This window comes from Lontra canadensis, unplaced genomic scaffold, assembly GCF_010015895.1.
Source record: "Lontra canadensis isolate GAN:19392208 unplaced genomic scaffold, GSC_riverotter_1.0 scaffold18, whole genome shotgun sequence".
NCBI lineage: Eukaryota > Metazoa > Chordata > Mammalia > Carnivora > Mustelidae > Lontra > Lontra canadensis.
Genome location: NW_022631012.1, coordinates 3,469,585 through 3,481,820, shown reverse-complemented (window position 1 = coordinate 3,481,820; position 12,236 = coordinate 3,469,585). Strand labels below are relative to the sequence as shown.

General features: G+C 34.4%; 1 protein-coding gene across 5 annotated transcripts in view; it reads right to left on the bottom strand.

The window, feature by feature from the left end:
- ERBB4 (erb-b2 receptor tyrosine kinase 4) overlaps nt 1–12,236 on the bottom strand; it is a 1,133,152-nt gene that overhangs the window by 697,470 nt on the left and 423,446 nt on the right. For all 5 annotated transcript variants that reach the window (XM_032859886.1, XM_032859888.1, XM_032859890.1 and 2 more), the window contains exon 2: nt 5,288–5,439. In XM_032859886.1, the coding sequence (XP_032715777.1) occupies nt 5,288–5,439 (152 nt within the window). The remainder of the gene's footprint in view (nt 1–5,287; nt 5,440–12,236) is intronic.

Here is a 12,236-nt window from a genome sequence, read left to right as displayed (position 1 = left end):
ATAGCAAAGAAGACCAATGGAATGACAAAAGAGAGAAAAGTCTCAAGAATTCCAATGAGGGTATAAGGTCTAAAAGTTCATTCCCATTATTTGCTATATTTCACCTTGTTTGAGAGAGTTCATGAAGAGTAAGACAATAACACAAAATCAGTGATTTTTATACCTGTTGTTTTCTAGTATGTCTTAACCTTTGGACTGTGATAAAGTACATAGTAAATAAGTTTTAGGGCCTTTTTCTAGCCAACTCTGTGATGTCTCAGGGGTCTAATGTTAAATATTGTCAACTAGATCTTTTTTCCCCAAGAAGAAATGCAAAAGCTTGGAGGTTACAACAAAGCTGGGTGAAAAGGTGCTTATAGAGATAAGCACCAAGGCTGATATAATAACAGTGTCTTAAAAATAATGCATTTCAAAGTATTTCAATAAAATACATCAACAAAGATTGAGGAAGTATCTCCAAAACGTTACAGGGTGGTTTTTTTGTTTGTTGGTTTGCTTTGGTTTTTTAATTTATAATATAGAAGTACATCTTCCACTTCAAAAGCATACTTTTTTCTGTGTTCTTGAGGTCTTGAGAGAGGTACTAGATGGGATATTTTGGTTTTAATAAAAGAAAACAAACCTATCTAGTTTAAGGAAAAGGGATAAAATCATTACAAAGCTACTCTCAAGTTCCAGGAGTATCCTATGGATTACTAGCTGTAATGCAACCAGTCATCAGAAGCAGACCGGAAACTGGAAATTCCCTCACCAGTAAATTGGGGTGAATGGTCATTCTCTCTTTCTCTGCTCACTGTTTAAGTGTGTTTGCTCCATTCTGCTGTCTGTACAGCCCTCTCTGACATCCAAAGATGTCAAGAAAAAAACATTGACTATATTCTGGTACCAAAAGGGTCAAGAAATTAACTGACACAGAATGTGTCTTATACCCACACACCTGGTCTGTGATGCTGTCATACTGAGATAACATGAGGAGAGGTAGACATACTCATCTAGAGAACATATAATACATGAAATAGTGATCTATAAAGTATTATTAAATTTTATGAAAAATATTCATTTATTTGTCTTTTAGGCGGATACTTAATGAAAGCTTATGATATTTTAGGCACTGTTCTAGAGACTGACTATTCAGATAGCGAAAGAGGTAAACAGGGTACCAAGGTAAGCTGCTCTCATGAATTATAGAAATTAGAGCAGTTTCATATAAAAAAAATAATAAAACAAAATACTGTGAACTTGCTAATTAGAGAAGAAAATAAGGATGGAAGATCTTTTAAAAATAAAGGTAATTTCCTATGTTCTTAAAGACAGAAGTTAATTCCAGAAATAAATTTAAGATCCCTATCTATGATGTCTCTCTGAACACATTCTAGGTTTGAGTCATTCTGAGAGGAAGGGAAATTGCACACCTCTGTAAGCAGTTGCTCAGTAAATTACAGTTATATAAATATATCTGAAGGCTATGTAATACATAGAATAGGTTAATGCAAGCTTACTACTCACTAACATAATTCAAAACTTATTGGAAATATTAGCATAATGTAAAATAACTAGTTTTCCTTTACATGCACTCTACTTATTATAATGTGCCAATATTGGACAGATTACGTACTTTGGAGGGAAGCCACTAAGAACAGAAATGAAACATAATGCAGTTATCTGGAGTGAAATTTTTATATTACAGTTTTTCCCTGCTATCTGAAAGTAGAGTGTTCCTATTAAACCCTCCCTACTCCAAAATGGTACAAAGCAAAGAAACAATTATCATTTCATCAAAGTGAAAATCCTCTTCAGATTTCTTCTGGTTAGTGAAAACAGAGAGTCAGGTAGGTCTTACATAAAAGTGAAGTGACATAAAGTGAGTTTTCACTAGTGGAGAAAGCCTGTAAATGGAGAACTTTTAGCATATTCTAAGGTAGCATAATACAGTAGCATAATAATACAGTAGCTAATTGTGCCTGCTTTTAGGGCTCATTCAGAAACCTAGTTAGAACACTGACATGACCAAAAAACAAAGAATGGGGTATCTAGAGAGGTCTGTCCTTGGCCCACTTTCTGGTCTAAGCATTTTCAATCCCTCATGATGATTTTATCTAAGCCCCAAAGGTTAACTTATTTGGATGCTGATGTCCCCTAAATACCTGTCTATAATATAAGGCTTTCCACCTCTCCAACTTAATATTTTATTCCATCCCCAAATTCATCATCAACCATACTACAGTATGGGTTCCGTGAAGGTGGGAATGATGTGTAATTTATTTGCATGCATATGTCTCATCTCTAAAGCAGTAAACATTAAGTACACACTTAATACCTCTGACTCTGGATCTTCTTTCTAAGCCTGCACTTATATTACTCCCATTGGAATGTCTTTCTCTTCTATCTATCCACTTTGTAAGTCCCTATTCATTTTTTCATGATTCAACTCAAGCATGTCTTCGATGAAATCTTTCCGGAGTCTTTCAGAATTAGCCATTCCTTTTTTCGCCCAGAACTCATGCCTATGATTAACCCAAGACCATACCTTCATTCAGATTCTGGCTCCTCATTTCAGTTTTAGCAACTATAATTTTTATATATGTATATATATATTATACACTTTATATATATACATATATACACACATAAATGCAATACTTACATATTACTCATCTGTAACCCTCTACACAACCGCAAGATTGTTGAAGTCAAGGACAATAGATTACTTGCTATTGTATTCTTGGGCTAAGACTATCTTTGAATGAATACTTATATGTCATGATTAGAAATGGCTATTTTCCAAAGGAACAATAGATAAGTGAAACAACAAAAAAGGTGTTAATAGTAAGGGGAAAAAAAAAAAACTATTAGAGCTATCTCTAAATCAGTAGATGACAAGAAAGGTGTGTTTATGGGGTAGTACCAAGTTTACATGAAATTTTGGAGATGCTACTTAGGTACGAACAATTATTTTTTTAAAGAAACAACTTAACTTTTGTTCCACATAGAAACCTTGATCATCCTTATTTTATTCTTTCCCAAATTTGTTTATTCTATTATCTTACTTTTTACTCAAGATGGCTCTTAAAAAGTTAGAATATCCAACAATATTAACCATATTGCTCAAAGATCTGTAGTTTACTTTCACATTTCTAAATATTAAAAATTGACTTGAATCTATTTTTTTAAAGATTGCCATTTATAATATCCATGACTATTTTTTTTATTTTTTTCTTTTATTTATTTGTTTTTTTAATTTTATTTTTTATAAACATATAATATATTTTTTCCCCAGGGGTACAGGTCTGTGAATCGCCAGGTTTACACACTTCACAGCACTCACCATAGCACATACCCTCCCCAATGTCCATAACCCCACCCTCCCCCAACCCCCCTCCCCCCAGCAACCCTCAGTTTGTTTTGTGAGATTAAGAGTCACTTATGGTTTATCTCCCTCCCAATCCCATCTTGCTTCATTTACTCTTCTCCTACCCCCTTAACCCCCCATGTTGCATCTCCTCTCCCTCATATCAGGGAGATCATATGATAGTTGTCTTTCTCCGATTGACTTATTTCGCTAAGTCCATGACTATTTTTTGTTAAGCCAGTGGAATCTCATTCCATGTACAGCAAACAAAGTCAAGAAAACACAAGAAGAAAAACAAAGATCTTAGATTGCCTTTTAAAATTTTCTCATATTATTCTGATTGAATAAACTATTTAACCTATTTCTTTCCCCTGATTCAGAATTCAGATCTCAATTTTCCTTTTCTGTAACATCATTGAGCTTCTTGGCATTTCTAACCAAATCAGCTCATATGCCATCAAAATCTTATTTTGATGTTGAAGAATAAAATCTATCTGAAAATAATCAATATGGGTTAGAAGCTTATAAACCAATTTTAATAACTAATGATGCATTCCTCTGAAGTGGCTATTCTAGGATATCTTACAAGTATTCTCTTCTTGAAACAATAGTCCAAAAAAGAAAAAACAAAAATGTTAAGCTCTTCTAAGGCTCTCTAATTCCAGAACTTTGATAAGTTTTACTATTTACTTTTGATAAACAAAAATGCCATAACTAAATATCATAATTATTAAAAAGTTTTGAAATATAACCCAAATAACCAGAGCTCTGATAATCAGGCAACAGAATACGGAAACACCTTCTGTCCCTCTACTGATCCTAGTATGATAGTCACTTTATAAACAGGCATGAGAAGCTTCATAGTGTTACTTAAGTTTTGAGGTGGTTTATTTTCTGAGGTTGTTGCTCTTCTGTATATATTTGTTACATAATTTCAAAGCATTTAAAAATCATTGCCTTTTATTTTTACTACTTATCCAAGTACAGAATTATTTAAATTATTATAATTCTTTAAATAATTCACTATATCCCAAATAGCTTACTGTATCAGTATTTGAAACACTTTTGTCTTGATTTACATAAGACGGTACTCCTAAGAAATGTGTAAATACTACTGAAAAGATCAAATATAGGGATGCTGTTATTTAAAATATATCTTATTAGTTCTTACATAAAGAATAAATTCATAGGTATGCAGAAGACCATATCTCTTTGAAGTTCAGATATTCCTCTTGCCTACTCTGGTTAAAGCAAAACATAAGAAACTAAAGGCACAAAGCACTGATAGTCTGTTTAACAGACTAAGGATGTAAATGAGAGCCAAAACAAGTTTGCAAAAGGACTGGTTGTCTCTGAGTAACTTTATATATACACATATGCATTTATGTGCAAACATATATCAACCTACATAAATACTTATAATTCCCTGTGTCTAGTTTAACTAATTTGTAGGTTTTCAAAAACAGATGTCATTTTTCTTCTACAGATAACAGTTCTAATCTTATTACGGTAATATGGGGTAGTCTGAAATTTCCAAAGTGACAGAAAAGGGACAGGAAGTGAGATTACTAAAGTTACCAATTCTTATCTGATTGTTCCTCTGACTCTCCTAGTCCCCAGCCTAACAGTTTTCCTCTTGCCTGCAATTCAGAAAAAAGCAGACTTGCTAGATATCATGCACCACAGGCTGACAAAATCTTTCATCAATCTTGAGTAACAGTAACTGCTCTGAACCTAGGATGTCAGTCATGATGGCACTGTTACTCTTGTTCTTTTCCTAGGCATGCCTCGGTATCTCTTATCTTCTGCCTACAGTCATGGTCCCTGCCAGGCAGAAGAGTATCACCATCAAATACAAGCAAGCTGGTCTGTCTTTATGCATTGTGACACCACTGTCCACTCACAGAGAAAAGAAAAGAAAGAAAGAGACAGCTTTACCCGCAGAAAGGAGAGGTCCCGGTTGTGCTCGATGCTGGTTATCTCCAGGTTGCCCATGACCACCTCACAGTTCTCATAGTATTTGCGCAAGGCTCGATACTGCTGCTCCAGGTCAGAGAGAGAGCTCAGCTTGTTCTCTGTTCCTGCACACACTGCCAAGAAAAGAAGGTACAGAGGAAGTTATATAACTTCTCCATGACATGCACAATGACAATGTCTCTCTCAACACTCTATCCCACACACCCTATTCTGTTTCCCCAAATTAAAATATTTTTCATGCCATTATACCCATAAACTACACAGATATAATATCTTCCCTTTTATTTTTCCCCCACTATATCATGATATGAGACATAACAGTGCATTAATTCAAGGGATACAATGTATATGATAGACTTGGGTATTTTAAAATGATCAAAACCATAATAGCATAGCTAACACCTTCATTATGTCCCACAATCACTATTTCTTTTCTGTAATAACATTTAAGATATACTATGTTAGCAACTTTCAGGTATATAATATAGTGTTGTTAATTACAGTCACCATGCTATAAATTAGATCCTTGGAACTTATCCAGCATCTCCCCTTGGTCAGCATCTCCCCATTTTTCTCACCCCTGAGCTCTGGTAGCCACCACTTTAATCTCTGTTTCTATGAGTTCAGCTTCTTTAGATAAGACATATAAATGATATCATAGTTTTATATTCCTAAGTTGCATGGATGAAACACAGAGACTAAGGTGGCACAGGTTCGAAAGAAACAGAGCAAAGAGTGAAAATTAAAGCGATCACATTTGTAGTCCATACATTTTAAACATATACTAGAAACAGAACATGTTACAAAATATGAGCTGTGGTTGATATCAACTGGATTTTCCCTCTGTATACTCATTAGGATTCTAAGGTATAATGGACTGATAGTAAAGGATCTCAGTGAGCCTTCTTTGACAGCGTGGATCTTGAATCTGTGCACACCCAAGCACCGAGTGTACACACGTGTGTTCTTTATTTCTGTCTGTGTTGATATTTGTCTTCCAGAACTTAGTGTTTTGGTTATTACTTCTTATGGTTTCTGTATCTGCCTGTACAAGTTCTTTATCATTTAATGCACCAACTCTAATCTTTTGTAGACTGAAAAAAAAACTACATTATGAATCTTATAATAATACTATGGAAAGTTGAAAAGGAAATGAATGTGAAATAATCTTCTTAGTAACTTACTTCTGAGTAAGTTATATAATATAGCCAAATTAAGGCAAGATATAAAGCGTAAACTTTGAAGAACAGAGCTGTGTAATAAAGCCATAAACAGTTATATGTTAGGCACACAGAAATGATGAGTCATAATGCCTTGGCTGTATTCAAGGGAATGGGTTTCAAGCAAACGAGTTTCCATACACAAAGGAAAAAATATATATAGATGGATACTTTCCAATAATTAAGACAATTTTTTTTTTAAGATTTTATTTATTTATTCTACAGAGAGAGAGCACAAGCAAGGGGAGTGGGAGGCAGAGGGATATCTAGACTCCCTGCTGAGCAGGGTGCCTGATGTGGGACTCGACCATAGGACCCCATGATCATGACCCAAGCCGAAAGCAAAGGCTTAACCAACTAAGCCACCTGGGTTCCCAATTAAGACCATCTTGACAACTGTTGTTGCCTCCTGACACATCAAAAATAACAAAAACCTAAATCTAGAAGTCTTGAAGAATAATGTAGACCTTTGACCACAGTGCTAAAGCAAACAAACAAATGAAAAAACCATAATCTTTCCCTGTCTGGATGTCTAGTTCATCAAAAAGTATATTTTCTAGAAATATTCTTTTAGAAGTGGAATTGTGTCTTTTTCTGAAAGATGTATTGAAGGTTAAACCCCTGGTATCTGTGACTATGACCTTGTTTGGAAACAGGGTCTTTAAGTTAAGAAGAAGACATTAGGGTAAGTCTTAAATCCAATATAACAGTGTCCTTCTAAGAGAGGAAAATAGCGTGTGGATACAAAGACACATGGCGGGGTCGGGGAGGGGACTCAAAAAGGACGTGTAACTATAGAGGAAAAAATGGGAATGAGATGCGGCTGCACACCATGGAATGTCAAGAATTGATGCCATCCCTAGAGCTAGGAAGATGCTGCCCGTCTCAGAGGCCCTGCTGATACCTTGATATTGAACGTTTAGCCTCCAGAACTATGAAAGAATAAATTACTGTTGCTTTACGGTTTGTGGTACTTTGTTAATAGCAGTTTTAGAAAACCAATTTATAATCTTTAGACTGTTTCTGAAATCTAATATATAAAGAAATGTTAAAAATCATTTCCTCTCAGGGGCACCTGGGTGGATCAGTTGGTTAAGTATCTGCTTTCAGCTCAGGTCATGATCTCAGAGTCCTGGGATCGAGTCCCCCTTCAGGCTCCCTTTTCAATGAGAGGTACATTTCTGTGTGCCTAACATATAATTGTTTATGACTTTATTACAATTTCTCCCTTTCCTCCTTCTCCCTCTCCCTTTGTCCCTGCTTGTGTGCTCTCCTTCTCACTCACTCTCTCTCAAATAAATAAATAAAATCTTAAAAAAAAAAAAAATCACTTCCTCTCTCTAGGATCCTGTCAGCTTATCACCTCCAAGCTACTTCCCCACCTTCTGAGTGCCAAGTCTCTCAAACACCATGCTGAAGTTCATTTGTTGCCATTGAGAACGCAGTTTTGTAGAGTGCTAGGGATGGAGGCAAGGACTTCTGGAATCCTCAATAACTGTCTCTTCTTCCTTCAGAGTGATAAACTACTAAAACTTCAGCTGGGCATGTGGCCACCCCAAATAAAGATTTCATTTCATTGCTCCCCTTGGAGGTAATACTATATGACACTTTGCTAGAACTTCATCTAAAACACAGCTGGAGGGGCGCCTGGGTGGCTCAGTGGGTTAAGGTCTCTGCCTTTGGCTTGGGTCATGATCCCAGAGTCCTGGGATAGAGCCCCACATCAGGATCTCTGCTCAGCAGGGTGTCTGCTTTCTCCTCTCTTTCTGCCTGCCTCTCTGCCTACTTGTAATCTCTGCCTGTCAAATAGATGAATAAAAATCTTAAAAAAAAAAAAAAAAAAAAACCACGGTTGGAGCCGACTTTGCTTCTTTTCTTCATACCTTCCTCCAATATGCTCCCTGGAATAGGGATGGGATGGCTAAACCTTGAACCACCATCTTAGACCATAAGACCTAGGGACACACCCTAGATATTTGCTGAAAAATGAGCTAAAAGGAGCAAAAGTTTTCAAACAATTAAGGTTTTACATTAATTTATTATCATTAACATGAAGATAATGGTGAATTTTGATTATAGCTGCTAACATATTATACATAGGAAGGATTAAATTCTAGTTAAGTTACATGCTTTTTACCTTAAGTAATTTTTACTATTTTATCTGGTTTCTTGACCAACTTCGGTTTGGAATGAAATTACAAAATCATTTTCTTTTTCTTCTTCTTCTTCTTCTTCTTCTTCTTCTTCTTCTTCTTCTTCTTCTTCTTCTTCTTCTTCTTCTTCTTTTTTTAGTTTTTATTTACATTCCAGTTAGTTAACATACAGTGTAACATTAGTTTCAGGTGTAGAATTTAGTGATTCAACACTTACATACAACAACTAGTGCTCATCCCAAGATGTGCCCACCTGTTTAGTTTTTTTCTTTTTCTTTTCTTTTTTTTTTTTTAGAGACACTCGCTCCTGTGTAAGTGTTGTGGAGGGGCAGAGGAAAAGGGAGAGAGAGAGAGGGAAAGAGAGAATCTAAAGTAGGCTCCTCGCCCAGCACAGAGCTCAATGCAGGGCTGGAACTCACAACCCTGAGATCATGATCTAAGCCGAAATCAAGAGTCAGATGCCTAACAAACTGAGCTACCCAAGTGCCTCTACAAGGGCCCTAAACCCCATCACCTACTTCACCCATCCCCCTCACCTGCCTCCCCACTGGTAACCATCAGTTTGTTCTCTATAGTTCTCTATAGTTAAAAGAGTCTGTTTCTGAAGGAACTACAAAATAATTCTTGATCATTGAACATTTTACTGATTCTGTGGGAGGTTCACTTCTTAAAACGAATAAACATTAAGAAAAAATGAATTTCTATTGATAAGTACAATATTATTCAATAGAAGCAGGAAAATAAGAAGTGACTGACTCATGTACATGATCCTTATCGGCCAATATCAAAGTCCAGCTTTTTCTTTTTCTCCAGTATACTGTAGAGACTCTCTAGGAAACACCCTTAATCCACAATCTTTATTTTATTGCTCCTAGCAAAATTATAACAAAATCTTTACAAATTTGTAAAACGTCTGTTGAGAAAAGGAACTATGATATGGGTTTATGAAATATAGATTTCAATTATTTTAAATTCCAATGAGAACAAGCTTATATTTTAATACAACTACTCATGGGGAAATTATAGATTGATTAATAAACTATTTCTAAAATATATACAATGACAAATTGCAATTTATATACAACTTATGTTGTACAAGTTTCTTTCAACTGGAAATAAAACCTGTACTTTAACATCAATATATAAAAATCAATATGCAAACATCCAAATGGAAAGTTTTCTAAAATATTTAGGTATTCTGACCTTTTCTATAGAAACTTAAACAGATTTTGGAAGAAACATTGATTCATATAACAATAATAACTAAATATTTTTCCATGTTTCTCATCCTGCATATATGAAAAAAGTATATACTATGAAATTTTTATTATTATTATTATAATTAATTATTAATTATTAACTACTATTAAAATAATCTCTGTGCAAAATCCACAAAATCTCTGTGCAAAAAATCCACAAAGGCTATAAATTCTTTTTAGAGAAATACAATTTATTAGTTAGTTTTTTTATTTGCTGAGTTATATAGCACAGGGGTTTGCAATAAATTATCATTTACTAATATGCATTCACTTGTTATAAAAACAATTATAACCAGTATTTGGAAAATGACTCTCAATTCAGAAAAGTTCCCATTGTTTGATAAGTGATCAGCTGTGTTTTGTACATACCGTCAGAAAACATAAAATTGGAATGAGTATGTCTAGAAATATTTTTCAACAACAAAAAATCCTCCAACAAACAGAAAATCTGATTAATTAGAATACTCTATTCTCCAAACATCTTGGTCTTTGGAGTTTTTACTACACACAGTTCTATTTAAGAAAACTTTTGTCTCAGGAAGGCTTTTCTATATATTTATTTTTGATTCAAACTGCTATTTATAATGACTAGTATGCTCTTCAAAATTTTCATCTTGAAAGACAGACTTGATTTTAAGAGAACTAGTTTGGATAGATGCATAAAAATCATTTGTATTTCTCATCATGAAGCCTTCACTGAATGAAACCTCACAACTTCTATTTGCCAATCGATTTTATCATCAGGCAATGCACACAAGACAATCCTTAAACCATCAAGTTTCATTGATTTCACAAAGTTGTTTATCAAATAGAATTGAAAAAATCTTCCTTACCAGCCAAAACAAGTTTAACAAAATTCAGTCCACTCTGCCAACACTTTTATGAAGTCCTTAAACTAAAAACCTATAATACCTCAAGCTTCAGAAATCCTGAATTTACATGGGCTTCCTGGAGTTTTCATTCCAACAGAAACTCCAGCAGTAAAGCTGTATGTGAGGCCTTAATGAAATCACCAATTATTCTATTTGGTATTGATTCTGCTACAAATGTAGCTATAGTTGCAAACATGGGCTTTTTATTCCTCTTGACTTAAGATTTATTTCTCACAGTGAGTGAACTACATAATCCTCCTTCAGTAAAAAATTGGGAACATAATTAGGATCTTGTAAAACACACAAAGGCAGGTTCACGTAATTATCAGTTTGATTCATGGGGAAAATACATTAGAAGAAGAATGACAATAACAATATCCATATTAATACTAAAAATGAATTACTGCCTCCAGGCTTGTTACGCCTATGGAAACTAACCCTCTATTTTCTACATAAGATAGACAGGAGGGTAAAAGCGATCAATCAATGAATCAATTTTTTGCATAACTTTCTAATCAAATGCCATATGAGATATGAATTAAGAAATTATTTATTCAGCATCTACTATTGACCTAGTATCATGGAAAAATATATATATTGATTAAACGAGGCTATACAATGTACATAGTAAAAAAATCAATGAGTAATATACATAAGCCATACATTGTGTGGGCATGATCCAGGGACTGTCTGCATAAAAAAAATACATATGTGGTGACCAATAAATTTTCTAATTTTTCTATCTGATTTAATGATAAGAAGTACTTTCCTTTTCAGAAGCATTCACATAATAAATACATTTTAGTTTAATGCACGTTGTTGGGAATTTAAAAATCTGGAGCTATAGTAAATCTCAAAAAATAAAATATTTTAAAAGCATGTAAGAAGTAGCCAACATTTTTGGAGACTATTATTGAGTGCTATTAAAGTTACATAGTGATTGCAAGTTTTGGCAGCCCTACGTTCAAAATATATCTACAAATGAAGCCAAATTTGCCACTTCCATTATTATAGTCATTTAATACAAGTCACTCTTATCTCTCCCCTGGACTTTGACAGTAGGCTCTTTTCTGATTTCCTGGATTCCCTACAGGTCCTGATTAATTTATTCTCCACACAGGGTCCAGAACGATCTTTTTAAAAACATAAATCATTCACATCAGTCTCCTACTGAAAACACTCACTGGCTTCTAGTTATACTTATTATAAAATCCAAATTTCCAACATGGCCTGTAAGAACCTGTATTCAGGTCTTTGCTCAGATGTCACTCCTTCAACATAGCCTGGTCTGACCACCTTATCTAAGATAAGTAGCCCGTTCTCATACATCATGCTCTGTCTTCTTTGCCTTCTCCATTTTTGTTTTACTGCTATCTGAAATTGCATTATATATTTTGCTTGTTTAC